Genomic DNA, 24,009 nt, shown 5'->3' with positions numbered 1-24,009 from the left:
TTTGGAAAATCCTTCGGATTTAAGCCGGCCTGGGACAGGTTTCGCAGCACCCACAGTAATGACGCCTTCATGATTTGCTCACACTTCCTCACCAGCAAGAAAAGGCTGTTTTGCCCTCACGTTCCCTTCCCCTCTTGGCTGCTGTGGAAGGAAACCCCACAAGGAAGTGGCTGCCGTGAAAGTGTCCTTCTGGCAAATGTGCTTCCTCCCCGCCCTCGGGGGAAAACCGAGCGTGGTTTTCCTCTTACAGACACACACAGGGGGGCGCTATGTTTATTTTCTTTTTTTAATGAAACTAAATCACTGCTTACAAAAACCTGCAAGAGCCCTCACGCCCATCCCCTTCACACTTCCCTTGGCTCAGCCTCTCCCCATCTCCCAGGAACTGAAGCTCACGAACGCCATGAGGGGAGAGGCCCTGGGCTCCGATCCGAGCCTTCCCGGGGTGACAGTTCTACCGCCCATGATCCTTCCTGTCAGGCTGAAGGTGGTACGGATGAGGGTGGTCCCTGCCGCCGTGGCTCTCAGGCCACCACCCGGACCAGAGTGAAATGATGTGAATGCCCCGCCCCAGAGACCCCCCTCCCTCAGTAGTCTCTCCCGCCCCCCCACCCCCCACCCTAATTCTACCCCTCTACTGAGATGAGGCCCGGCTCCCAGATCCGAAGGGCCAGGGCCTACAGACTGTAGAACTTGAGGCTCCTGTCCATGCCCGTTGAAGCGATGAACTTGGCGTGGTGCCCAAAGGCCACCCCTGTGGTCAGGCCGCTATGCTCTGAGGAGAGAGACAAGAGGCAGTGGTGAGGCTTCTTCCGCTTGCTTGGGGCCAAGCATTGACCCCGAGGACACGCTCCCAAATCCATCCAGCGCTCCTGGGTCAGTGCTCATGTACTCTTTCCCCAGTCACCTCTACGCCCCTGAGGGCAGGGTGCTAGTCGGACCTGCACACCACCGGTCCTTACTCCACGTCTGGCACACAGCAGGCGCCTGTGCACTGAGTGCAGAGAGGAACGTCAGCGCCCCCACCTGAGCTCTCGGGGCAACTGCAATTCTGCTCAGTTCAAGGGCTAGAAGCCACTGAGAGCTGGCAGAAGGCAGTCTCATTCTCTGCCTTCTCACAACCTCAGTTTTACAGATTTAGCGAAGTTCTCACTTCGGTTTAAAACCTCACAGCTCAGCCGGCTGGTGTATGTTTATACTTTGTAGTTAGTTCTAACTCCTTGCTTAGAACAGTCCGTTGGCTGTTCTAGCTCGGGGTTCCCACTTAGGGAACCTGGGCCCCCAACACAGCGCAGGGCTGGGCCGAGGGCAGAAGAGGCTGGGTGACACGCAGCCCTGGATTCAGGTAGTTTGTGAGCAACAAAGCAAATTCCTTCTAGGTTTAGGGGTAACACCTGGAGCCCCGACTACAGAGCCCAGGCTGTGCTTCCGGCCTCCGTCCCACTTCACTCCCAAGGCAGAGATGCAGTGCTGAGCAATGGCAAATCCTTACTCCAAGCCAGACACGGTTCTACGTTCTAATGTGTATATACACGTGGATGCACGTCATATACACAGCTACTTCCTGTCACATATGGATGTGTGCACCCTGAACAGATGACTTCGTATGTGTACCAACTCACCTAAACCTCATGGCCACCCGGTGGAGTACACCCCGTCAGCATTCCCCAGAGAGGCTAGGCAACTTGTCCAATGTCACACAGCCTGAAGCGCACTTGAAGTGGTAGAGCCGGCATTTAAGGCCCAGCAGTCTGACACCTGAGTTCACTTTCTTAGCCACTCAACTCTACTGTCTCTGGTGGTGATGGAAAGCTGCCTAGGCAATCTCACGCCTGCCCCTAGAAATTCCTAGCCCGGTGGTATTTGCCCTCTTCGTCCTGGGCCAGGGCACCCAGGGGACCTTGGGGGCCCAGAGGTCAGACCCTACCTGTGAAATGAAGAATCTCTGTCCACTGTTTGCAGATGTAGATCTGGACATCCGTGCCCCCGAGCGCCAGGTAGGTGCCGCTCTGGTCAAAGATCAATGACTTCACCTGCCAGAAAAAGGACAGAGGTCACACGAGAACAGTCAAGGATACACAGAAATTGGATCACTTCGGTGAATAACCAACAACCGAGGAGCCGCAGCGACAGAGCAGGGGCGGGAGGGGCCCACCTCGAAGTTGTTATCCAGCTGCAGCGTCTTGAAGTTTTTAAGCTTGCGCAGATCCCAGAGCTTGACCGAGGAATCATCAGCCGCCGTGGCCAGGTAGTAGCCATTCTCCGAGAAGGCAATGCTGGTGATGGGGCCCGAGTGGCCAGGGAAGTTGGCCACGTTGGTGCGCTCCTACGGTTGGAGGATGGGTAGCACAACATCACCCACTGGTCACGAGAGGGAGAAGATGGAGTTCGCCAAATGCCTGCCTCTGAGCCGTCCTCCTCCAGGCTTCAGGGAAGGACCACGAGCAGGAATGGCAGAAGCAGACGGCCCAGCCCAGGAACCCCAGACCACACCTATCATATTACATCACACATACACACACACACACACTCCACCCTTGGCAGCCCCCCCGCCAGGGCCAGGTGCCATCAGCACTTAATCACACTGTGTAGTCAAGGGCTCAGAACCTGGGCCTTAGATGGAGACTGCCATGTCCTACCTTCAAGTCCCAGATCTTGATCTGTGAGTCCATGGTGCCTGTCCCAAAAATGAGTCCATCGGGGTGGAACTGCGCACAGGTGAGAGCTGTGGGAGAGGGAGACAGAGCTGCGGTCAGAGCCCACAGGACAGACACGCACAGAGAGAAGTTCCTCACTCTTCACGCTGCGCACTGTGCCCAGCACAACGCCTGGCACCTGGCAGGTGCTGGCGGTTACTGTATTTTAAGAAGAAATGAACAAATGACTAAATAAAACATAAAACTAAATGAGAAGCAGCAAAAAACAGAAGCCAGCGCCTCTGAAGCAACTTACAGCAGCCAGAGGTCTCATCTGTCACCTTGGTGAGCACACGCCCTGTCTGGATGTCAGAGAAAGCCCAGTACTGAAAAAACAGAGACAATGGAGCCCGTAAGAAAGTGGGTGTCCTTCAGGAAGGCAGGGACCCTTGTTCGGCAAACCCTGGCCAAGCCAGACCCTCCGATCAGAGAACATCCTCCTCCGGGGTTCTGGGGAACCAGCTGGTGTTGGCAAGGTGCTCCCTCCTCCCAGAATGTTCAAGCTCAGAGACCAGCAGGCCTCTGCAGCGTCCAGGCTGGGACCACACCTGGTCATCAGAGGAGCTCAGGAGATAGTCCCCAGTGGCATGAAGGCTGAGGCCTGTCACAGCGCTCTCATGCGCCCGAACAACCTGCACACAAGAGGCATTCGGGACCGACCAAATCCTGATAGTAGCATCCGGAGAGGCAGAAAACACCAGCTCCTGAAAGGAAAGCAGAAGAGATGGACCACACAAGCTTACAAAACCGGGGACGGCCATGACCCGAACAACTGCTACTCTTTCAGTCCTGTCCTGCCTAGCACCATCCATCCACCCAGGGATGCCTAACAGAGCCAAAGTAAAGGCTACTTAAAATGGTAACTCAAAACAGCACTGGCCTAGATGAGGAAGCTTATCTAGTGCTAAGGACAGTTGTACCAGAGATCAATTTCCCACACCCTGTTTCTAAGACCAGAGAGAGCAATGTGTCTAATGCAACTGAGGAACTGAGTTTTTAAATTTTAGTTTATTTGGGGCACCTGGGTGGCTCAGTGGGTTGAGCCTCTGCCTTCGGCTCAGGTCATGATCCCAGGGTCCTGGGATCGAGCCCCACATCGGGCTCTCTGCTCGGCGGGGAGCCTGCTTCCCTTTCTCTCTCTCTGCCTGCCTCTCCGCCTACTTGTCAAATAAATAAATTAAAAAAAAATCTTTAAATTTTAGTTTATTTTACTTTGTTTAAATAGACACATTAGCTACTGGCAGGGATGGCACGGGTCTGAGCACTGGGTCTGGGAGGGGCTATAAGGACAAGTTCCACGTTCCAGGACCTCCCACACTTCAGCTCTGCAGGGGCAAGTTGATCCTCAGAAAAATATGGGGCAGAGAGAACCTCCATAGTGTCAGCCACCAATTATTTGGATTAGGACATTAAAAACTGTAAGGTACAACCAACTACCCAATTTCGTCAGTATGATTTCATAAGAGAAATAACAGCACCCAATAAGCAAGGAAGGAATGCTTTCCACCTGAAATGCATTTACTTTTGGGGTGCCTGGCTGACTCAGTGGGGGGAGCATGTGATCCTTGATCTCAGGGTCAGGAGCTTGAGCCCCACGTTGAGATTAAATTAAAAAAAACCTAAAGAATAAGGGACTATGGACTCTGAAAAACAACCTGAGGGTTTTGAAGGGTCAGGGGTGGGAGGTTGGGGGAACAGGTGGTGGGTGATGGGGAGGGCACGTTTTGCATGGAGCACTGGGTGTTGTGCAAAAAGAATGAATACTGTTACGCTGAAAAAAAAAATAAATAAATAAAAAGGGAAAAAAAAAAAAACCTAAAGAGAATAAATGAAAAACAAATATATTTAATTTCACAAAAAATTCACGTTCATCATCTATCTAATTTCCTCAAGGAATAAGGAAAAGGCTAATTGGGAAGCACAGACTCAGCCACTCTCCTGTAGTCTCAGACCCAAACTGTCCCAGGCCTCAAGACTCAAATCCTGTAAGGTCAGTAATCTGGTCTACTGAGTGGTCTTTGCCCTCTACGCCAGCACCTCTCCATCTACTTTAGCCCACGCCACTTTCAACAGTCAACATCAAGCCCCCACAACCCCACAGGACCATGGGAATGTGGACACACCTGTCTTTCCCACATATGTTAAGTCAAGATTTTGCTGAGCTTTGTTTTCCAGTTCGTATTACAAAGAGCGTAGGGTTTTCCCTTTCCCCTAACATATGTCTATGAATAAGCTTATTCAAGCTCTCCGTTTCCACTCTTCCCCTGGTCTGAAGGCGACTGCTCTAGGAGGTTCTACAGAGTACAGGGCAACCCCATGACTGCAAACAAAGGCCTAGTGCCCACTCTGAAGGCTCAGCATTCTTCCTCGGGCTCGATTCACTTCCAAGAGCACACAGCAGGGCACTGGGTAACTGGGCCACGACCCAGCCCACTGCAACAGCAACCACTGCTCAGGAAGGAGCAGCCCCGGGGAACTGGCAGAACCCTTTACCTGGGAAGGATGAAACACCACACTGGTGACTTTCTTGGTATGGCCTTTGAGGGTGGCCAAGATCTGCTCAGAACTCTTGTCGAAGACGACAACATTTTTATCCGCCCCACCTAGAAAGGACCCAGATGAGATCCAAAAATGAGTCACGCCCACCTGGGTCCTCTGCTGAAGAAGGTACTTTTGTCCCCAGGCCATGCACAGGACAGGAGCATGCACCTTCCCTACCACCCTCCCCGCCTTGGCTGGCTGGGCCCAGCCGGCTCTCACCAGTAAGGATCTTGTTGGTGTCGGCAGGGCAGAGGTCCAGGGCCAGGATTCCAGGAATGCTGGCACTGTGCAAACCCTGAGCAGAGAGCAAGACATCAAACCCAGTTGTGGCCGAATCCAAACCTGCCATAAAGCCACACAACTCCCCCATTCCATCCCCAGCCCCGGGGAATAAGAGTGACTTCTGTTCCTCATTCACTACACTTGGCCTTCTGCTTGGACACAGCACCGCCCTCGTGGCATAACCGGGAAGGCCAGCACTGAGACAAGAAGCTGGAGCCCTTGTGCAGCTCTACGGCCACCGTCCTCCATGCTGGCTGCCCGCCCCAGATACCACAGGGGCACCCTGCCCCCCAGCCAGCGGGAACCCGGCTACTCACCACGTGGGAGGCCACCTGCCGGTATTTGCTCAGCTCCTCCGGCTTCACCAGCTCCTCTGGCACCGTCTTCCCTCTCTGAGCAAAAGCGAAAGCCCCCCAACGAGGGCAGCAGTGAGTGCAGGATGCAGCGACCCCCACTTCCCCGAAGGAGACAGCCGCCTCCACTGACCAGCTCTCCCCTGGCTCCGGGAAGACTCACCTTCTTACGCTCCGTGGTGAGCACAGTGGCCTTGTCTTGAAGCTGGGTGAGAGAGAGGAACAGGTACAACGTTGAGACTAGTGATTTTGCCAGCACAGGGCATGCCGGACGTTGGTCACATCTCCAAGTGTCACCTGCACTCGTGATCCACCAGGTTCTGCGCTGAGGGCTTACGTGCATTCCCTCTTACTCTCACCCCAACCTGATGGGGGGGTGCTGCTGACCTGACTTCACAGAGGGGACACTGAGCCTCCGAGGAGTGAGGTCACTTCCCCAAGGCCTCAGCAGTGACAAATGGCAGAGCGAGCACCTGAACCAGCTCTGCAGAGCTCCCAGACCAGGTCTACACCATCGAGAGAGTGGAGATGCAAGGTGAGCACAGACAAGACACAAACGACCAACTCCTACCACAGGCGAGTTCTGTGACCACAGCAGGGCACTGGCCCTGGAATCCCGCCCGCTCTGCCTCTTGTTGAGCTCTGCCTTTCAGCTTTTTTATCTTTTTTTTTTTTAAGATTTCATTTATTTGACAGAGAGAAACATAGAGAGGGAACACAAACAGAATGAGTGGGAGAGGGAGAGGAAGGCTTCCCACAGAGCAAGGAGCCCGATGGAGGGCTCGATCCCAAGACCCTGGGATCATGACCTGAGCCACCCACGTGCCCGTCTGCCTTTGAATCTTAGTCTCGGGTTCTTTATCTGTAAACCTAAAAATGGTAATTCCCATTCTGTCTCCCTCAGAGAAAACACACGAGAATGGGTAACAAAGTGTTTCACAATCTGCAAAGAACCCCCATAACAGTAAGAGCTACAAGTTGCACTTACCAGGAATTACAATCTTTTACATTCTCCCAAGTCTATAAAGTAGACACTGTTACTCTCAGTTTAGAAACAAGGAAAGCGAGATACAGAGTTGGTTGAGTCAGCCCCAGGTCGGCCGGCTTCTAAGAGGTGATAACACAGCATGACCACAGGCAGTGCGGCCTGAGTCTGTGCTCTGCTCCCCTCTGCCTGAGTACCACGTGCCTGGGATTTCTAGTCAGACAGGACTTGAGGCAGAGGGCGAGAAGTGAGGGCCCACAACCGTTCCAACCGAGTGACTTCCCACAACTTACCTTCTGGATAATCTCGGGGGTCATTCCCACCAGCTCGCCCAAATCCATCGGCTCGCCTGCACCCTGAAGACAAGAAAGTTAAAGGTGAAGGAGGCACAGAAAGCCAAAGACCCTTGCAAGAGAGCCACATGTGACACTGCACACAGGGGCTGCTCATGGTGGGGGCGGGGGTCCACTCACCGCAACACTCGGCTGGGAGCTTGGCACAGCCTGAGGCACGATGAGACCGGCCTGTGGCTTCAGGGTGGCCAGAGCTGAGAGAGAAGAATACATTAGAAATGGGGCGTCACAGAGCAGGACCGGCCCAGAGTGGGGGATGGCAGGGCAGGGGCGGCACCTTCTCGGGCAGCTGTAACTTCCTTGGTGAGACGGGCTATGACGCGGCAGGCAGCATCGTGCTGGTACAGAGCGTGGGACAGCTCCTGGCGGGTTGTCTGCAGCTGCTGGCGCAGAGTGAAGCTGTGCAGCATGACTGCGTCCTGGGGAAGGGAAACGCCACTGTGAGGGGGTGGGGAGGAGCAGGGAGCACCCGGTGGAAGGGTCAGCCCTTGACCAAGAGGATAATGCCCCGTATTCCCCCAGCCTGGACCAGTATCAGTAACCCAAGAGGTCCAGGAGGGGCTGGGAGTGTGCTGGCAGCCGCTCTGGAGCTGCCACCCCACACCAAACACTGGGCACAGGGAGGACTGGGCGCCCACTCTGCCCCACCCCATCTTCTCCAATTCCCTGGCCAATCTCAACGTCATGCCGTCACCTCCCCAACAAGGGAAGAGTGATGCCGCTGTTGCCATTTACCGACTGCCCTCATTGTGTCGGGTACCGTACACGACAGTCGCTCAAGATGTGTTCACTCATTCGTCTTTCAAAGGGCCTAGTACACACAGTGCAGCTCTCAGCGCTGGGGATACACCGAGGAACAAAACAAATCCCTGGGGCGCCTGAGTGGCTCAGTCGGTTAAGCGTCTGCCTTCGGCTCAGGTCATGATCCCAGAGTCCTGGGATTGAGCCCCACACTGGGCTCCCCGCTCAGCAGGAGCCTGCTTCTCTCTCTGCCTGCTGCTCCCTTTGCTTGTGTGCTCGCTCTCTCTCGCGTGCGTGCTCATTCTGTCTCACTCTCATTCTATCTCAAATAAATAAATAAAATCTTAAAGAAAAAAAAAAAAATCCTTGATGTCACCTTCTACTCTAATCTTATTCTAATTCTCCCCCAAACCCTGAGAGATTGGTACAAGTCCTTGTCCTTTAATCAGGAAAACTGGGACTCACATATGAGCAATTTGCCCAAAGTCATATGGTAAGTAAGAAATGGAGCTCAGCGTGGAACCCAGATCTGTGTGAGCTCAACAACCAGGCTCCTCCTCCACTATCATCCTGCCCCTCAAAAAACAAAATAAAGCGAAACAAAACAAGACTCCATCCTTCCCACCCCAAGTCCTAGAGCAGTGATCCCCTCTCTTCGAGTACAGAGACATCGGTTCTCTTCCGGGGACTCACCCACTCATCCTGCAAGGCTTTCAGAATGGCTGGGATGCTGGTAGCAGAGGGAGGTTTGGGCCGGATTGGGTGAGCAACTGCCAAGAGAGGGAGAGCGCGTATGAAGAACCGTAACTCAGGGACTCTTCGCCTCCTGCATCTCTTTCCCCTGCGTTAACAGAACATCATCTCCTCCTCCAGTGCGCTGGCCCCACCTCCCAGGCTCTCAAGCTCTGAGCTAAAAGCTCTGGACAGAAGCCAGCCACCAGGCACCTTTGATGTCGATGAGCTGCTCCTCGGACAGAGGCTGGTTGTTGATGGGGTCTGTGCCATTCTCTGCAATATACTTCTCAATGAGCCGCCGCTCGTAAACATGATTAGAGACGGGGGACACGCACGGGTGCTCTGGCACTTCATTGGAGACTGTGGAGAAAAGGCAGGCAATCAGCTTGGGGTGGTGAAAGGGACCCTGGGACAAAGGGATGCCTCACGGGCAACTGGCCCCGACAAAACCACACGTCCCCACATTCAACTGCCAGAAAGCAGGACATGACGCTAGTTTTGTAGTGTCCTCAGCATCTTTTCAGCTACATAACTAGCTTCTTTCTCCATCATTCCCAACAGGTAGTCAACCAACAATTATTGCGTTACTACTATGTGCCATGTACCTACAGAGCAGTCAATAATCCCCGCCCATCTCCATTTGGAACAAAGACACCCAAGCACCCATTATACTCTGGGACACAGAAATACACATGGCCACTTAAATCTCAGTCTAGAACCAAGATGGATAATCAGACAACGAAATTACAAAGCACCGTGAATGTTACATTAAGAAGAAACACTTAAACTGCATTCTCAAGTGCCAAGCACAATTGTAAACATTTTTCATAGGTTCACTCATCCTCACAACAACCCCCAACAGAGGTATCATAGCCTCAGTAGGCTATGCACCCCTGAGGACAGGGATTACAGCTGGTCTGACTTCCAGCACAATGCAGATGCCCAGCAGGCATCCAGTAAACATCTAACAAAAACATTGAAGCACAATCAAATGAAAGGAAGGATGGTGCTGGGAATATGGGGAAAAAAACCTTCCTCAACACTGAAAGAAAATAATCAATGTGAAAATATTTTGCAAATTTTAATTTCTTCACTATGAAAAATTCCTTTTTCTGGCCCTCATTTCCCTTTCTTCCTTCCTCCCTCCGTTTGGATTCATGGAGAGGTTCTGAGAAGAGCACAGGGCTTACATGTTGGAAGCAAATCGAGAAAGGGATGTTCTAGTAACCTGATGACACAGAATGGAAAACATCTGCGTGCCGCATTAAAATACCGAAAGGAAAGGCCCTACAAGCCAAGAGGAAAAAGCATGGATCTGGGGTGGGAGAAACTACCTCCACCACCCAGCTCCGCCAGTCTCCCCCAACCTTACATCCTCATCTGTAAAACCCCCATCTTCCTTTCTGCTTTGGAGAATTCTTGTGAGGATAAAATGAGATCACGGACTCAGAAGCGCCGCGTCAACCAAAGGCTTTACAAATATGCGCTGTGTTTGGTAGTGGTATACAGAGGAAGACTGGGAGGCTGGGAGGCTGGGAGGCTGGGAGCCAGGGACCTGCATTCCAGCCCTGTCACTGCCTCTAACTCGCCGTGTGACCTTCGCAAACTGCAGAATCTCTGACTACCCGAGCGGGACCTCAGACGTCATGCAGCGCAATAACCTCTTTTTGCAGGTGTGGAAACTGAGGCCCAGAGCCTGCGCCAGATCACAAAGCCAATCGGAAGGGAGATCCTGCACAAGCCCGATTCCTACACCACAGCTGCTTCCCTGCACCAGCTCCTTCCATCCAGGGCTCAGTTCACTGCGTAAACGAGGTGCTTGGCCTCAGTGACGTCTGCGACAATAAACTTGAGGCGTTATGTAAACTGTGAAGCGCTGCGCAAATGCACCCCACGCCAGGGAAGAGGAGGACCCCCGCACTGACAGGCCGCCGCCCTGCCCCCAGGGAGCCCTGCTTTCGCCTCCGCCCCGACCCCCGCGCCGCAGCGGCCCGCAGCTGCTCCCGCTCCGCGCTCCGGCCCCCTGCGACCCCCGATCGGCCGCAGCCGACACTCACTCGAGCAGATCAGGGACATGGCGCCGTCGCTGCGCTCCCAGGCGCCTCACACCGGGCTCCGGGATTCGCCTCTGCGCCCCCGCGGGCCGCTTCCGGTCCCCCGCTGCTTCCGGGAGGCTCCGCGGCTAGCGGGGAGCGACCCCGCCGAGCGATGTTCGCGTAGCGCTTCACGTGGGGATGCGGCCGCTCGCGCGCCTCAGCCTCCACCACCTAACGGAAACTGCCCTTTCCCAGAATGCAACCGGGCAGGAAAGGGCCCGCCACGGAACCTTCGGCCATTTCCGGACCCACTCGGCGCCTTCCGTAAAGCACTCCCGAGGGCTGGGGCAGAGGAGGTTCCAAACTACATTTCCCACGATGCAGTGGGAATTTAAAGCCAATGCGTTGAACAACACTTTGGGGAGACCTGTGCTGCGCTGGTCCATGGGGACGGTATCTCGCACAAACTTTGGAGTGTAAGTGAATTTCCTAACACACTTTTAAAATGCATCTTCCTGGGGTCTGCCTTAGAGAGTCTGCATGTTTAGTGTGTGCCCCACGTGATTCTGAGGCAGGTGTATCTCCGACCACCCTTTGAGAGACGCGGCTAGGCGCCCAGCCGCCCGGAGAAGAAAGCGCAGGTGCAGAGGGGTAGAGAAACCAGCCCTCAGGGAAAAACTGTTCTGGCCCTGCCTCTACTACCAATTTGCGCTGTGATCGTGGGCAAGTCATCACCTTCTCTGCCCCTTTCCCGCATGACTGCCAGGCCACTTCCAGCTCAGATCTGTCGCGTTCTAAGTGGCTGTCTATAAGGGGTTCTAAGAAATCATGGACGGAACACGTGGTGTGGGCTAGAAGGGATCCAAGTGTAATCAGTGACGTCTTCTTGGCTGAAGAGGGGTGAATGAGCTGGATTTTTACAGGTAGGCAATACTCAGATAGAAGGGAAGAACAAGGATACCAAGAAGAGGAAGGGCTTGAGCAAAAGTTTGGAGAGAAGAGTACAAGTTGCAGGTATGAAGGGCAGCATGGCATAGGAGCCAAGAGCAGTCTGAAGTCTGAAGCCAGATTGCCTGTACTCTAATCCCAGCCCGCCCAGCTAGTAAACTGTGTGAACTTCTCTGCCTTAATTTCTTCATCTGTAAAATAGGGGGAATAATGCCAAACGTTAAATGATCTCATCGGGTTGTGTGAGGAGTTAATATTTAAAAAGTGCTTTGGGGGGCGCTGGGGTGGCTCAGTCAGTTAAGTGTCCTCTTGATCTCAGCTCAGGTCTTTATCTCAGGGTTGTGAGTTCAAGCCCTGCTTCTAGCCTATTTAAAAATAAAATAAAATAAATAAAAAGAGCTTTGGACGTTGCCTGGCACATAGTAAGTACGAATACATATTCGTGTTTCTCATTATCCCTGAATCCAAGCAAGACTGTCCAAACTACTATTATGTCTCCCCTGCAGCAGTAAATTAACATCCTAATTGGTCTCGCTTCCAGCCTAGCCTTCCAATCCACTTTTTACAGAACAGCCAGTGATCCACTTCCCATGAAAAATCTATTCCTGCTACTCCCCAGGCTTTCCAAATTCATCCAACAAATATTAATTGGGTGCCTCCTAAGTGCCAGACTCTGCTCTGATAACTGGATATACAAATGGTGAACAAGGTTTCTGCTCTCTTGGAGCTTACATTCTTTTTTTGGAGGGGGGTGGTGAGGTGGCAAAGACAGTCAACACATCAGAAGAAAATTCCAGAGAGAGGTAAGTGCTAAGAATGAAACAAATCAGAGAAAGATGGATAGGAGGTGGTGTGGATGGGAGAGATGGGCTGCTTTTAAGCAGGGTAATCAGGGAGGTCATCTCTGAGGAGGTGACATTTTTGCCGAGACCTGAATGCGGGAGAGTGTTTGTGGCAGAGAAAACTTGCCCCCAAGTCCTGCATTATCTAGCCGCTACTGACCTCTACCATCACATCTCATCTCGCCTGCAGCCACACTGGCTTTTCAAGTCCTCAAATTAGCGCCTCTGGCTGGTTCCACTACTTGTGCCTGGCACACCTTCCTCCTCTCTCCTCCCTATCTGTTCCCTCCAGAGTGAACTTTCATCTCATCTTAAATGGCACTTCTCCTGGCGCCTTTTCCTTAACCCCTGACTGAAGTTGACATCCCCACAGCACCCTGTAATTCTCCTTCGAGCCGTTCTGGAAGCTACAATCATTTGATGATTTAATTACTTACAGGTGTCTGATCTCTGTGTTCTCCACCAGACTGTAAACTCTGTGATACCAGGAACCATCGTTGTTCTGGTCACCGTTTTCCTCAGAGTCTGACGCAGCACCTGACACACAGCGGGAACTTCATAGCTGCTGTTGGTTGAATGACAGGCTGCCCGACACCAAGTGTCTTGAATATTTGGATGTGATAGGAAATAAAATGGATCCATTTAGTCAGGGCCTTGAACCAGAGGCTAGTTAGACTTGATCTGGCTGGTAGCAGATCAGGAGCTGAGCTGTGGAGTAAGAGCTACACTTCCCAAAGATTCCTCCAGAAGACCCTGGATGGCTTGGAGGAGGACAGACTGGAGGAAGAGAGCCAGGAATTCATTTGTTGGACAAGTCCTTGTTCAGTACCCACTATGTGCCAGTCAGGCTCTATCGTGGGCGTTAGGGATACCACTGTGAGTGAAAGCAGAGGTGTCCCTGTACTGGGGAGCTTCGGGCTGTGACTGAAGAAGGGAGAAAACAGGGAGTCCTTTCAAGCCTTGTGAATTTCAAAAGCCAGCCCCTCAGGGATAGAAAGGATATAGGGAAATAAATTTTGGAGTAAATACTACAGATAAGAACTTGATCTCAGAGTCCTCCCCACTCTTCCAGTCTCAAACTCCCACAAGGGAGCTAAAGATCCCCTAGGCAGGGAAGGAAGACATAGTAAAAAAGGGATATATGGATAGCCATAGTAGCACCCCAAGGGAGGAGCTCTATGCCTTGCTCCCTCGGCCACGGCTCCTGTTACTCGGAACTAAGGGAACTTAGGGGACATGTTGGCCAGTAACCCAGAAGAAGCTCCATTTCTTGGGTAGATTTAGTGGCAACCTTTAGTGGACACGTGACGGAAGAGTAGGCAAGACAATGCAGCTTAACTGACAAGTGAGGATTCGTGGCCCTTGGGCCCCATTTTTTCCAAACATGGTGTACACTCCGAAAACCAAGGTGGGAAGAACCCTAAACTGTTTGAGAATTGTTTCTACTACTCAGATGAAAAAGAGCTGAAAAGAAAGTGATTTGTCATAGTGGGGATGGGGGTGAGGGTGAGGAGTTACATTTCTTGCACAGGAGTCTGTGACCCGAATTTGGTAGTCCTACAAATCAGAAACATTTCACAAACAAATGTAAATTTGTAACTGTTAGGAAAGCTGGAAGGTGAGGCCCAGGATGCTACCAGAGCCTGTTCTGGAAGAAAGAGAACCTTAGCTCAGGCAGGAAGATGGGAGAAGCTGAGAAACATCTGAAGAAACAACTGGAGGAGGTGATGGGCTGGTTGCCAGTGAGTTGTGTAGTCTGAGAAGGCGGCACAGTTAAAAGGCTGATCCAGGGAGGACGGGGGAAAAGAGTTCTCTTTTGTTGAGCTTCGAGAATTGTTTTAACATCTAAGGAGGAGCTTTCCTAAAGCAGCCAATGTGAGAGAGGTATTCAGATAGCGACTTGGATTTTTTTTTTTTTTTTTTAATATTCACTCTCATTACTGATCGACTCTCCACACCCTACTGTGAAAGGAAGTGGTATTTTTAGGACTGTGTAGGAAAACTGAAAAGCTGAGGTCAAGAGGGATGAAGCAAAGTGCCTAGAATGACAAAGTAGGCAAAGTATCATCTCATCCCAAACTCCTGTTTGTTTGCCCTCACGATCTTGCCTTTTTTCGTAGAAATGGGGTCTGGGTGTTGCTTCTTTTCCTTCTCCAAAATTGAATAAACATTTGGGAGCCATCTGCAGGGTTTGGGTGTGTAACTACTCTCGGAGGGGCGGATGCAACTTCCCAGCTCCAGTACCTCTTACTACTCCTCTAACACCTTTTTCCTTTGTGCGTTTTTAGCGCGAAAGTTTTTAGGCACCAGGTGCCTCCAGATTAGAACTACATTTCCCACAATGCCCCACGAGGCACTGATTAGCCCGAAACTACATTGCCCGGAATGCTGAGGTATTGAAGCGATGGATAGGCTTCGACTCCGAATTTCGAAGATCCACTTTATTACTTCATACCCCAGTTGTAGTCACTTCTTCCCCCTTTCCTGCCAGAAACTTCCGATCCCACTCTTTTTGGGTGGGAATGCTTGGGGGCGGCGGGGGAGGGGGGGTGGGAATCGTGAGCAGGAGGGTAGGGCGCATGCGCCCAAGGCACAGGGTTTGGGCTGGGAGGGGGACCGGTCTGTCCCGGGCTCATCCCGCCTTGCGCGTGCGCAGACGATAAACCAACGCCCGGGAGTTGAGGCGCGGGTTTGGTGGCGCGTTTTAGCGAAGTCGCACGTGAAGGACAGTAGTGGCCGGAGCCGGGTGAGTGCCAGTGGAGGCCGGGGCTTAGGGGCAGAACGTGGGACGGGCAGGCGGCAGCCGCTGCAGGTGGGAGCAAGGCGCGGCCTCGAGGCCTGGCGAACACACGTGGGGAGGGGTCCGACGGCGCCCGGCGGGGAAAACAAACTGGGGACCCGGATCCTGGTTGCTACGCAACAGGGGGCGTCGTTACTAGGTAACAGGGAGGCACGCCTTTCCGGGGTGAAGAGGGTTCAGCGCTCTCTGCTCAGAGGTCCAGTTGAGGCGGGGCTGCTGCCAGGCTGGGGTAGGAGGCTAGCGCTGAGCCCCTCGACCCCACCCCACGGCCCAGCTTCCCCCGGCCCAACTTCCCACCGCCGTGCTTTGAGCCCCTCGGGGTACCCCGAGCCCCTTGGGGGTACCCAAGCCCATGGGCCGCGCCGCGTCCCTCGCCAGCGACACCACCCAGCAGGGCTTGGCAGGGGACTTGCTGTTCGAAATAGCACATGCTACTGACACCCTGTCTGGGGGAGGCTGGGCCCTGGGGAGGAAGCTGCCCCTTTGCCCGTCGCCCTGCCCCCAAACAGTTGCTGGGCAGCAGCTGTCAGGGGCTTAGCGGGGGCTGCCCCCACCTGCTGGGACGCTGACTTCATTTTCCTCAGTGGCAGCTTCGCCCCATCAAGGAGCTTCCTTTCAACGCAGCTGTGCTTCTCCGGTGGCCGCTGCCTATTTGGATCAACTTTAAAATAAGCCTTCTCTTCCCACCTCTCCCTTGCCACTCTCGCAGCTTCTTGGCGGGCTTCTAATATTCATTTCACAAGCATCTATTAGTCATTGTTCTGTGCTAGGCACTGAGGATTCCAAAAAAAAGTTGTCAAGTCTAACCGGAGGCGCTCAAAGTCTCATGGGGGAGACTGGCCTGTAAACTGCCAGATTATGCTACAATGTAATGAGTGGTGTATTGGTGTGCTGCAACATTTCTGTTGACCCTTAAGGTCTACAAAGCTTTGCAGAAATCCGCAGTAGTCCTTAACCCCATTTTGCATTGAGGAGATTGAAACTCAGATTAAGTAATAGGCATAAGGTAGTGGCTTCTAGTTCGTGGCAGAACTGAGTCTGGGATGCAAGTCTCAGTTCCTTTGTCTGCTGCCACACTTTGGAGGCTTTGCCTAGAATAGACTTCCTGCGCTGCTGGTCGCTTGCCGCAGCTGTCTAGTTATGCATCAGAAATTTTCCAGGGGCTCTACAAACGAAATCCTTAGCCCTTCTTTGGGAGAGTCTAAGGTGGCTCCTCGTGGGGCAGACATCCGTGTTTGAACAGGCTCTGCGAGCGACCAGAGCCCAGAAGCCCTGCCCCACCTGGGCAGCTCCGAGCAATGATGGGGAAAATCAGGGCCACCAGAGGGCACTGAATCAGCTGCCCCTCCTGCCACGTAGTGATTCATGGTGTGAAAGGAAGCTAACCAGAGGAAGGAGCCTTGGCAGGGGGTGTATGGGCCGCCCCACCCTGCCCTTTTGGCAAACCACAGCTGAACATCTATGCCTCCTGACTACACGGTAGTTAAGTGAAGCAGTTTTCCAGCTGAGCCAGGTTCTCCTGGCCCTGCCTGAGCCGTCTTACAGATACCTGGACAGAAGGGGCAGGTCTCCCTCAATCTTTTGCTGTCCTCATACCTCTCGGTACCAAACCATGACCTCTAAGTCCAGCAGGTGGGTCAGCTCCCAGTAGGAATCTGGATGTCCTCTGGCTCTGAGCTCGTTGGTATTTGGTGGAACTTTCAGTGCCTTGAGGGCAGGGACCGTTTCTTTCTGAGGCAACAGAGGGATGTGGAACAAGTTAAGAGGCAAGATTTAGATCCTGGGTTCTGCAGGCAAAGCCCAGTTCTTTGTGTGAGCTTGAACAAGTCACTTGACCTCTGTAAGCCATGGTTTTCTGAGTAAAATGTGGAATCACAGAAACTTATGAGGTTGTCATAAGAGTTCAATGACAAGAATAGACAAGTCCTTCTTAAATTATAAAGCACCACACTCATACACAAATAAACATATGCTTAACAAGATACAGACACACTCAACTGGGGCAGATGGCCGCTTGCATATATAAATATGAATACACACAGTCACATATGTACAATTTGTTGTTGTTGAATGCCTACCATTTGAGGCCAGGCATTGCAGGAGATGATGTTTAAGACCTACTTACTTTGCCTCAGAGCTCGAGACCACATCAGCTCTTGACTGCCATGGCTTCTCTTTATTGAAAGTATTTGATTGGGCTGCAGTGAGGAGTTGTAATGACAGTGAGTCTGGTTTTTGCTGCCTAGAAATGACCTAGAAGAAACGAGAAGGAAGCTTGTTAAATAAAACAACTGTAAGAAACGGACCAGCCAGTGATCTGCACCCTTACCTGCAAAGGGCATGCTCTAGAATCCTGCTAGATTTGGTTTCTGGTGCACTTAGAAAAGATCAGCTGGCAAGGCAATGATGGCCTCATGCGGAGGGTTTATTCCAAGGTCCCCTAGCTCCTGTTGACTGGAGCTAGGGGACCTCAACTTTCAGGCTAGCACAGAATGCCGGAGGCTGCCTTGTGGGGAGCAGCTCACATCGCCCTGACCTTCTAGAACAGAGGAGACGACATCTGATCCGTCCTGGTGGAGGTCCTTGGATATAGGACCCAACCCAAGATAGCAACCCTGCTCTTTAAGTTCCCAGGGTGGTTATGACCCAGATAGCTCAGGAACTGACCTGTGCTTTCCTCCTGTCTGACCACTGGCAGGCAGGAACCATCTGGTTCTTGATTTATGCTAAAGAGTAGAGTAAAAGGCTTCCCGGTCTGAGGTTGCTCCCCATGAGTGCCTGTTTTGTAGACTTGCTTGATTCCACAGACCGCAAGAGGAACTTAGGGCAGCTGTTTCTGGGCCAGAAAGTGCTCGGATGTGATATTTTTATAACTCTTTCTTGGACTCTCCTTTCCACTAAGTGAGAATGGGAACATCTTTCCTCTCCTCCATCCCAGTGCCTCTCATTTCTGGCCATTTCTGGTAACTGCAAACATTTCAGATACTTACCTGCTCCTGTGTCAGGGGCATGGCTTAGCTTCTGATCGTCCGGTTTGAGTCATGGAGACTCCCTGGAGCTACAGGTTCATTGCCCAGCCTGAAAGAACGGGATTTGCTGGTGGTGTTTGAGATTTCTCAAGCAGAGTGGCAAATGGAAGATAGACTTGGCAAACATTCTTTTTGGCTAATCCATACCTGCTTCAATGAATCAGTACTTGCTGGGGCCTTAACTTGCCTGTAGCATCACGATGGGCGAGCTCAGAGCACAGAGCACAAAGTGGTTACGTGAATTGTCACCAGTACTTCACGGGGATGACTGCTAGATGCCAAGTTGATTGTAGCTCATGAATAATCTATTGTGTGACTTTCTAAATCACTTGAGAGACTGACTTTGGAGATGACACAGCTGGTGGCCTGTGCAAGGGCGCCGCTATCAAGTGCACCTGGGTTCGAGTCCTGACTTCCCCACTTACTGCTTCTCCCACCTTGGTTTCTTCAGTAAAGTGGAGGAAAGTGACAATGCCTACCTGATGTGGCGGTGCTTATGTGAAATCAGTGGAATGTAGCTCGCTTTTTATTAATAATAATATCTTTCCCTAAAGGTTGCGCTTTAACCCTTTGCCTGCCTTGGAGGCTGGGGAGTTGAGACCATTCCCTGTCAGCGCATCTCAGCTTGGCGCTGTGGAATCCCCAGGCGAGCTTTTGCAAGTCTAAGCCCAAGTCACGCCCAAGTCACGCCCAAGTCCCACCCAGTGACACAGGACCTCTGGGCTCGGGACAGAAGCATCAGTAGTTCGGAACCTCCCAGGTGACTCTGCTGAGCAGTCCCAGTTAAGATCCCCTGTGTTCCCTTCACTCCCAGTGGGTGCGCAGTTTGGAAGCAGAGGCCCAGGTTCAAATCCCATCCTCTCTGCTTAGCCCAGTGACCTTGGGCAGATGCCTAACTCCTAAGTCTCAGTTTCTTCTCATTGTCACCGGGAGGGTGAGGAGGCTAATACCCACCTCCTATGATGGCCCTGCAGAGCAAATGGCATATATGCCGTTTTTTCTTGCTTGAGCACGTCCCTGAGCGCTTCCCTTTACATCATGACACAGCAGTAATCATACTTGTGTGCTATTTTTTTTTTTTTTTAAAGATTTTATTTATTTATTTGACAGAGAGAGAGAGATCACAAGTAGGCAGAGAGGCAGACAGAGAGAGAGGAGGAAGCAGGCTCCCTGCGGAGCAGAGAGCCCGATGCGGGGCTCGATCCCAGGACCCTGAGACCACGACCTGAGCCGAAGGCAGCGGCTTAATCCACTGAGCCACCCAGGCGCCCCTTGTGTGCTATTTTTTAAGCTGTTTTTTTATATCAGCTTTATCTTAAGTAGATTATAATCTCTCTGGGGACAAAGCTTTATAGTCTTAGGCTTTCTCTTATACTCACAGCACCTAAGACCCAGAGATGGGCCTTTGGATTTTTAGAACTGGAAGAATCCTAGATCTTCTCACCCACCCCAAGGCATTGAAGAGTACTTGCTGGTTAATTAATATGCAGGTGGTAAAGAAGGTGAAGGAGGAACCCGTGAATCAGATGGTTGTGCCCAGCTGCAGTTGAAGGGCCCACTTCTGCCTTTCTCAGCTAACAGGATGGGGTAGAGGAGGGTGTTGGGGCAGGTCATGGCTGCCATAGCCACTGTCTGTGCCAGTTTGGGTTCCCTGCTCACCCTGTGCTTCTTTCCTGGCAGACCCAGCCATGGCAGGCCCAGGCAGCAGTTCACCGTGGGGCAAGCATGTGTTCAAAGTCATCCTGATGGTCCTAGTGGCCCTCGTCCTCCTCCACTCAGCATCATCCCAGTCCCATGCAGACTTTGTGCCCCCAGGCCAGCAGAAGAAGGAGGCCCCAGTCGATCTCTTGAGCCAGATGGGCCGCTCTATGCGGGGAACACTGGATGCCTGGCTTGGGCCAGAGACCATGCACCTGGTTTCCGAGGTAAGGATGGTGGTCCCTGCTGTGAGCACACGCATCGAAGAGAGATAGAGGAGGAGCGTTCATGGTCACCCCGTCTTGGCTCCACACCCTCTGTGTGTCACAATCCCTTGTGCAGAGAGCCCCTTCATTCCACAAAATGAAGCCAGACAGTATCTGCTTTTTGCAATCCCATTGTTTGATTCCTGCCCTGGAGCCTTTAGCCCTTTCCCTTCTTCCTGCCCTTTCTTGTCAGAAAGCCTGGGAAATGAGCCGGTCTTTATAAATCCATGTTGCTGGATGACGATAGAGTCTGACTTTGGCCTAAATCTGACCTGAAGTCTTAAATTGGCAAAATATCAAGACCTGAATCCGTTCCTTCCCCTGTAGAGGTAGAAGTAGGTCTGACTCTGGGGCTTAAGGCAGGGCTGTCTCTTCTCGCTTAGGGCATCCCAGGCATGGCCTCACATACTTTCCACAGGGCGTTCTAAACAGTTGAAACGATCATTTGTAAATCCCAGATTCTGATAGAGCTGGTACCTGAGCTTTTACCATTGAAAAGTCCTAGCCCTTCGCATATGTTGCTTCACAGAACTTCACGACTCCCCGGGAGGACCCCAGCTTCACAGGGCGACCACTGTAGAGATTTGATGATTTCCCCACGCACGTTAACCCACTGCCATCACCAAAGTATTCTTGTAGATCAGTTGAATGAGGGCCCAAATGTCCGGAGTTCCAGTTCAGGAAGGATGCATGGCCTGCTGTCCAGGCTTGGTGGGCAAACCCCTGGCTGAGAGGGAGGTGGGACACGTTCTTCCCGGCCTTGACCCAGTGGGGGTGAGAGGCCTGAAGGAGAAGGAGCGTGACTGATTGCGGACTCATCTTTCCACAGACCTCGTCTCAGGTGATGTGGGCCATCTCCTCGGCCATCTCAGTGGCCTTCTTCGCACTGTCTGGGATCACTGCGCAGCTGCTAAATGCCTTGGGACTGGATGGTAAGCACCAGAGAACTGTTCAGGGCTCTTGGAGCTTAGCCTGTCACTTCCTGCCGGTGGGACTTTATCTTTTCAGGGCCCAGACTTTTCCGTAGCTGCTGGACCCCTGCCAGGTTTCCCCGGAGGCAAGCCTAAGAACAGGCTAATGACCACCAGCACCTACCAGGCATTTGCTTCATGTGAGGCAGAGCGTGGTGCTAAGCCACAGTGTCTCATTTAACTGTTAACCCGCAACCCAGAGAATCACTCCCGCTTTTGCAGAGGAACTGGTTCAACCAAGAGAAGTAATCTACCCCCAGCCAGCAGGCACTGAGATTCACGCTCCTATCTTGGTGACCCTGTGGGAAAGGGGGTTTAGCTCCTCCCCCATTTTTGGTTCTGGCCCCCTGTGCCCTGACCACCCCAGGTTGGCTGATTGTGTGACTCTTCCTTTTCCAGGAGACCACCTCACTCAGGGCCTGAAGCTCAGCCCCAGCCAGGTCCAGACGTTCCTGCTGTGGGGAGCAGGGGCCCTAATCGTCTATTGGCTTCTGTCCCTGCTCCTTGGCTTGGTGTTGGCCTTGCTGGGGCGGATCCTGTGGGGCCTGAAGCTTGTCCTCTTCCTGGCCGGCTTTGTGGCCCTCGTGAGGTCTGTGCCTGACCCCTCCACCCGGGCCTTGCTCCTCCTGGCCCTGCTGACCCTCTACGCCTTGCTAAGCCGGCTCACTGGCACCCGGGCCTCTGGGGCCCAGCTGGAGGCCAAGGTTCGGGGGCTGGAGCGGCAGGTGGAAGAGCTGCGCTGGCGGCAGAGGCGGGCGGCCAAGGGGCCCCGGAGCGTGGAGGAGGAGTGAGGAGGCCGCCGGACAAGGACACCTTCGTCGTCGTACCAAAGAGCTGCACTGCTTCTGGATCGCCTAGCACTCCTTCCAGCCCCCTGCCCCTTTCGTGCCCTGTCTCTGAACTGTCAGAGCCTTCAACCCTGCACCAGACCCTCTAGCTGAGAAAGAGGAAGACCCTGCCCCATGCTGGTCCGCAGGGGCCCCGTCTTGTGAGGTTGTCTGGGATTGGTTGTCTTAACCCTTTCTCTGCTCCCTGCCTGCCTCAGTCAGGCCAGGTTGGAAGGGCCCCCCTGTGGCTGGTGCATCTGCTCTCAGTGGACATCACTGCCCTGGGTTCTCCCGTGACTGTGCCGGCTCCCCTCTGCTGCCGCCTTGCCTTCCCCCGATGCTCTCCCTCTCCTGTCCTTCTGGAGCTCCTCCTCTGCCAAGTCCCCAGCTTCCTTCCTGTTTGTCTCCTTCTAGCCCAGCTCTCCGCCCAAACCACTGCCCCTCAAGGAATGTTCCTGTCCTCTTCATTGCCTAGCCCTGGGGAAGAGGCAGAGCATATGAACCTGAGGGGAAGGGCTGCAGGCCGGGAATGAGGATATACATTGAGTCTCATTAAGTGCCTTAATCCGAGCCAGCAGGGCCCTCTGCTTGCCCACTGCTGTACTGTATGTAGGAAAGTGCACTGTGGCTGCTTTGTGTCAAGAAGAGAGTTGTTCCTCTCGGAACCTTGATTCCCCTTCAGCCAGAGCAAAAGATGACTGCTTCATAGGCTTGTGGCTGCAAGTAGGACCCTGCAGTGGCCTTCAGATCCCCCGTGGGGATTTCAGAGACACTGAAGGAGGAAGGAGGACTCCTCTGGTCTGCACAGCTCTAGACAGTTCTCCACTCTTCTCCCTCCGCTCACTGCCACTAAGGAACCGCCCACCCCAGTGGCCCAGGGAGAGTGCAGGGCAGACAAACCAGAGCTGCACACATGGCCCCTTCCCCTCCCAAGCTCCAAGATGGGCAGGGTGCCTGTCACCTGAGCCCTCTCCACCGGGGGTCTCATTCTTCCTCTGGGGCTCTGGAGGAGGTGGGCATCCTCTGCCAGGCCCAGCACATCGTGTGAAGAAATGAATCCTGTGCCCAGTTCTTACTGTCAAGGTTTGATGTGGAATCACAGCTGCAGTGATACATATTTTTATCAGCGCTTGGTTGGTTTTAAATAAAATGCACGCTATTTTATTATCTCGTTCCATATAAAATGTATTTACTCAAAGTCTGGATGGCTTTCATTTCTCCCTACAGCTAAATCCATTTCTGCGGAGCTGCTCAGTTTTCTTGACTTCCCTGCAGGGGCTGTGTGAAGCTGGTGGAAAGGGGGGGCGGGTGGGGGACGGGGTGGTGGGGGAGACAAGAAGGCTGGTGCCAGGTACCCTTCCCTCCTGGAGCGTGAGGAATGAGGAAGTCATGCCTCCTTTACAAAACTTACAGGAACTGACCCGTACTGCTGGAGTAGTGTGTATGTGGGGAGAGGAAGGAAGGGTACCCCTTCCTGCGGCTGTGTGCAGGAGTAGGAAAGGCTGGCCCCAAGACATCCAGATTTGCCTGCCCTCCCTCCTTCCCTCACCAGATGGGAGTTTTCCTGCACTGCGGTTCTCAAACTGGCCCATAGGTTAAATCGGTTGTTTTCTAGGGTCCCAGGTGTGGTGGGTTTTTTTGTTGTTGTTTTTTGCTTTTTGCTTTTTAAGACGCCACGGAGATGCTAACGTGCAGCCAGGTGCCCTCGTCCGGACCTCTCCTAACTGCCTGGTAGGCAAGGATGGGCCCGGAGGCCAGACCTGGGGGGCGGGACTTCCTCAGGAGCAGAGGGGCCTCTCTCCCAGGGGTGGGGCTGGGCATGAACTCTGGCAGTCTGCGCCTAGACCTTCCTCCACCGGCATGGCCTAGGGCTCTGTCAGGGCAGGCCCAGGTGGTTGTGACCCAG

The 24,009-nt window shown here is 53.0% G+C and overlaps 2 protein-coding genes across 3 annotated transcripts; one reads left to right on the top strand and one right to left on the bottom strand.

Moving 5' to 3' along the window:
* Positions 1-273: 273 nt before the first annotated feature.
* PRPF19 (pre-mRNA processing factor 19) lies at positions 274-10,962 on the bottom strand. Its single transcript, XM_046015450.1, has 16 exons — positions 10,744-10,962; positions 8,897-9,046; positions 8,645-8,721; positions 7,488-7,629; positions 7,331-7,404; positions 7,151-7,213; positions 6,036-6,077; positions 5,837-5,911; positions 5,457-5,532; positions 5,190-5,299; positions 3,245-3,400; positions 2,953-3,022; positions 2,640-2,725; positions 2,156-2,326; positions 1,928-2,033; positions 274-775 (listed from the first exon to the last, which is right to left on the bottom strand). The coding sequence occupies exons 1-16, from the start codon at positions 10,760-10,762 to the stop codon at positions 678-680; spliced, it is 1,515 nt and encodes a 504-aa protein (XP_045871406.1). The 5' UTR covers positions 10,763-10,962; the 3' UTR covers positions 274-677.
* A 116-nt stretch (positions 10,963-11,078) lies between these two features.
* On the top strand, positions 11,079-23,288 carry TMEM109 (transmembrane protein 109). 2 transcript variants are annotated; one of them, XM_046014202.1, is made up of 4 exons: positions 11,079-11,198; positions 20,022-20,266; positions 21,135-21,237; positions 21,676-23,288. In XM_046014202.1, the coding sequence occupies exons 2-4, from the start codon at positions 20,030-20,032 to the stop codon at positions 22,065-22,067; spliced, it is 732 nt and encodes a 243-aa protein (XP_045870158.1). In that variant the 5' UTR covers positions 11,079-11,198; positions 20,022-20,029; the 3' UTR covers positions 22,068-23,288. The 2 variants fall into 2 exon arrangements, with proteins under 2 accessions (XP_045870158.1, XP_045870157.1); XM_046014201.1 differs by lacking the exon at positions 11,079-11,198 and adding an exon at positions 15,137-15,258.
* The last annotated feature ends 721 nt before the right edge of the window (positions 23,289-24,009 follow it).

The sequence above is a fragment of the Meles meles genome, chromosome 8 (assembly GCF_922984935.1).
Source record: "Meles meles chromosome 8, mMelMel3.1 paternal haplotype, whole genome shotgun sequence".
NCBI lineage: Eukaryota > Metazoa > Chordata > Mammalia > Carnivora > Mustelidae > Meles > Meles meles.
Note: the sequence above shows the minus strand (reverse complement) of the source record. Positions and strands in the feature narration are given on the sequence as shown.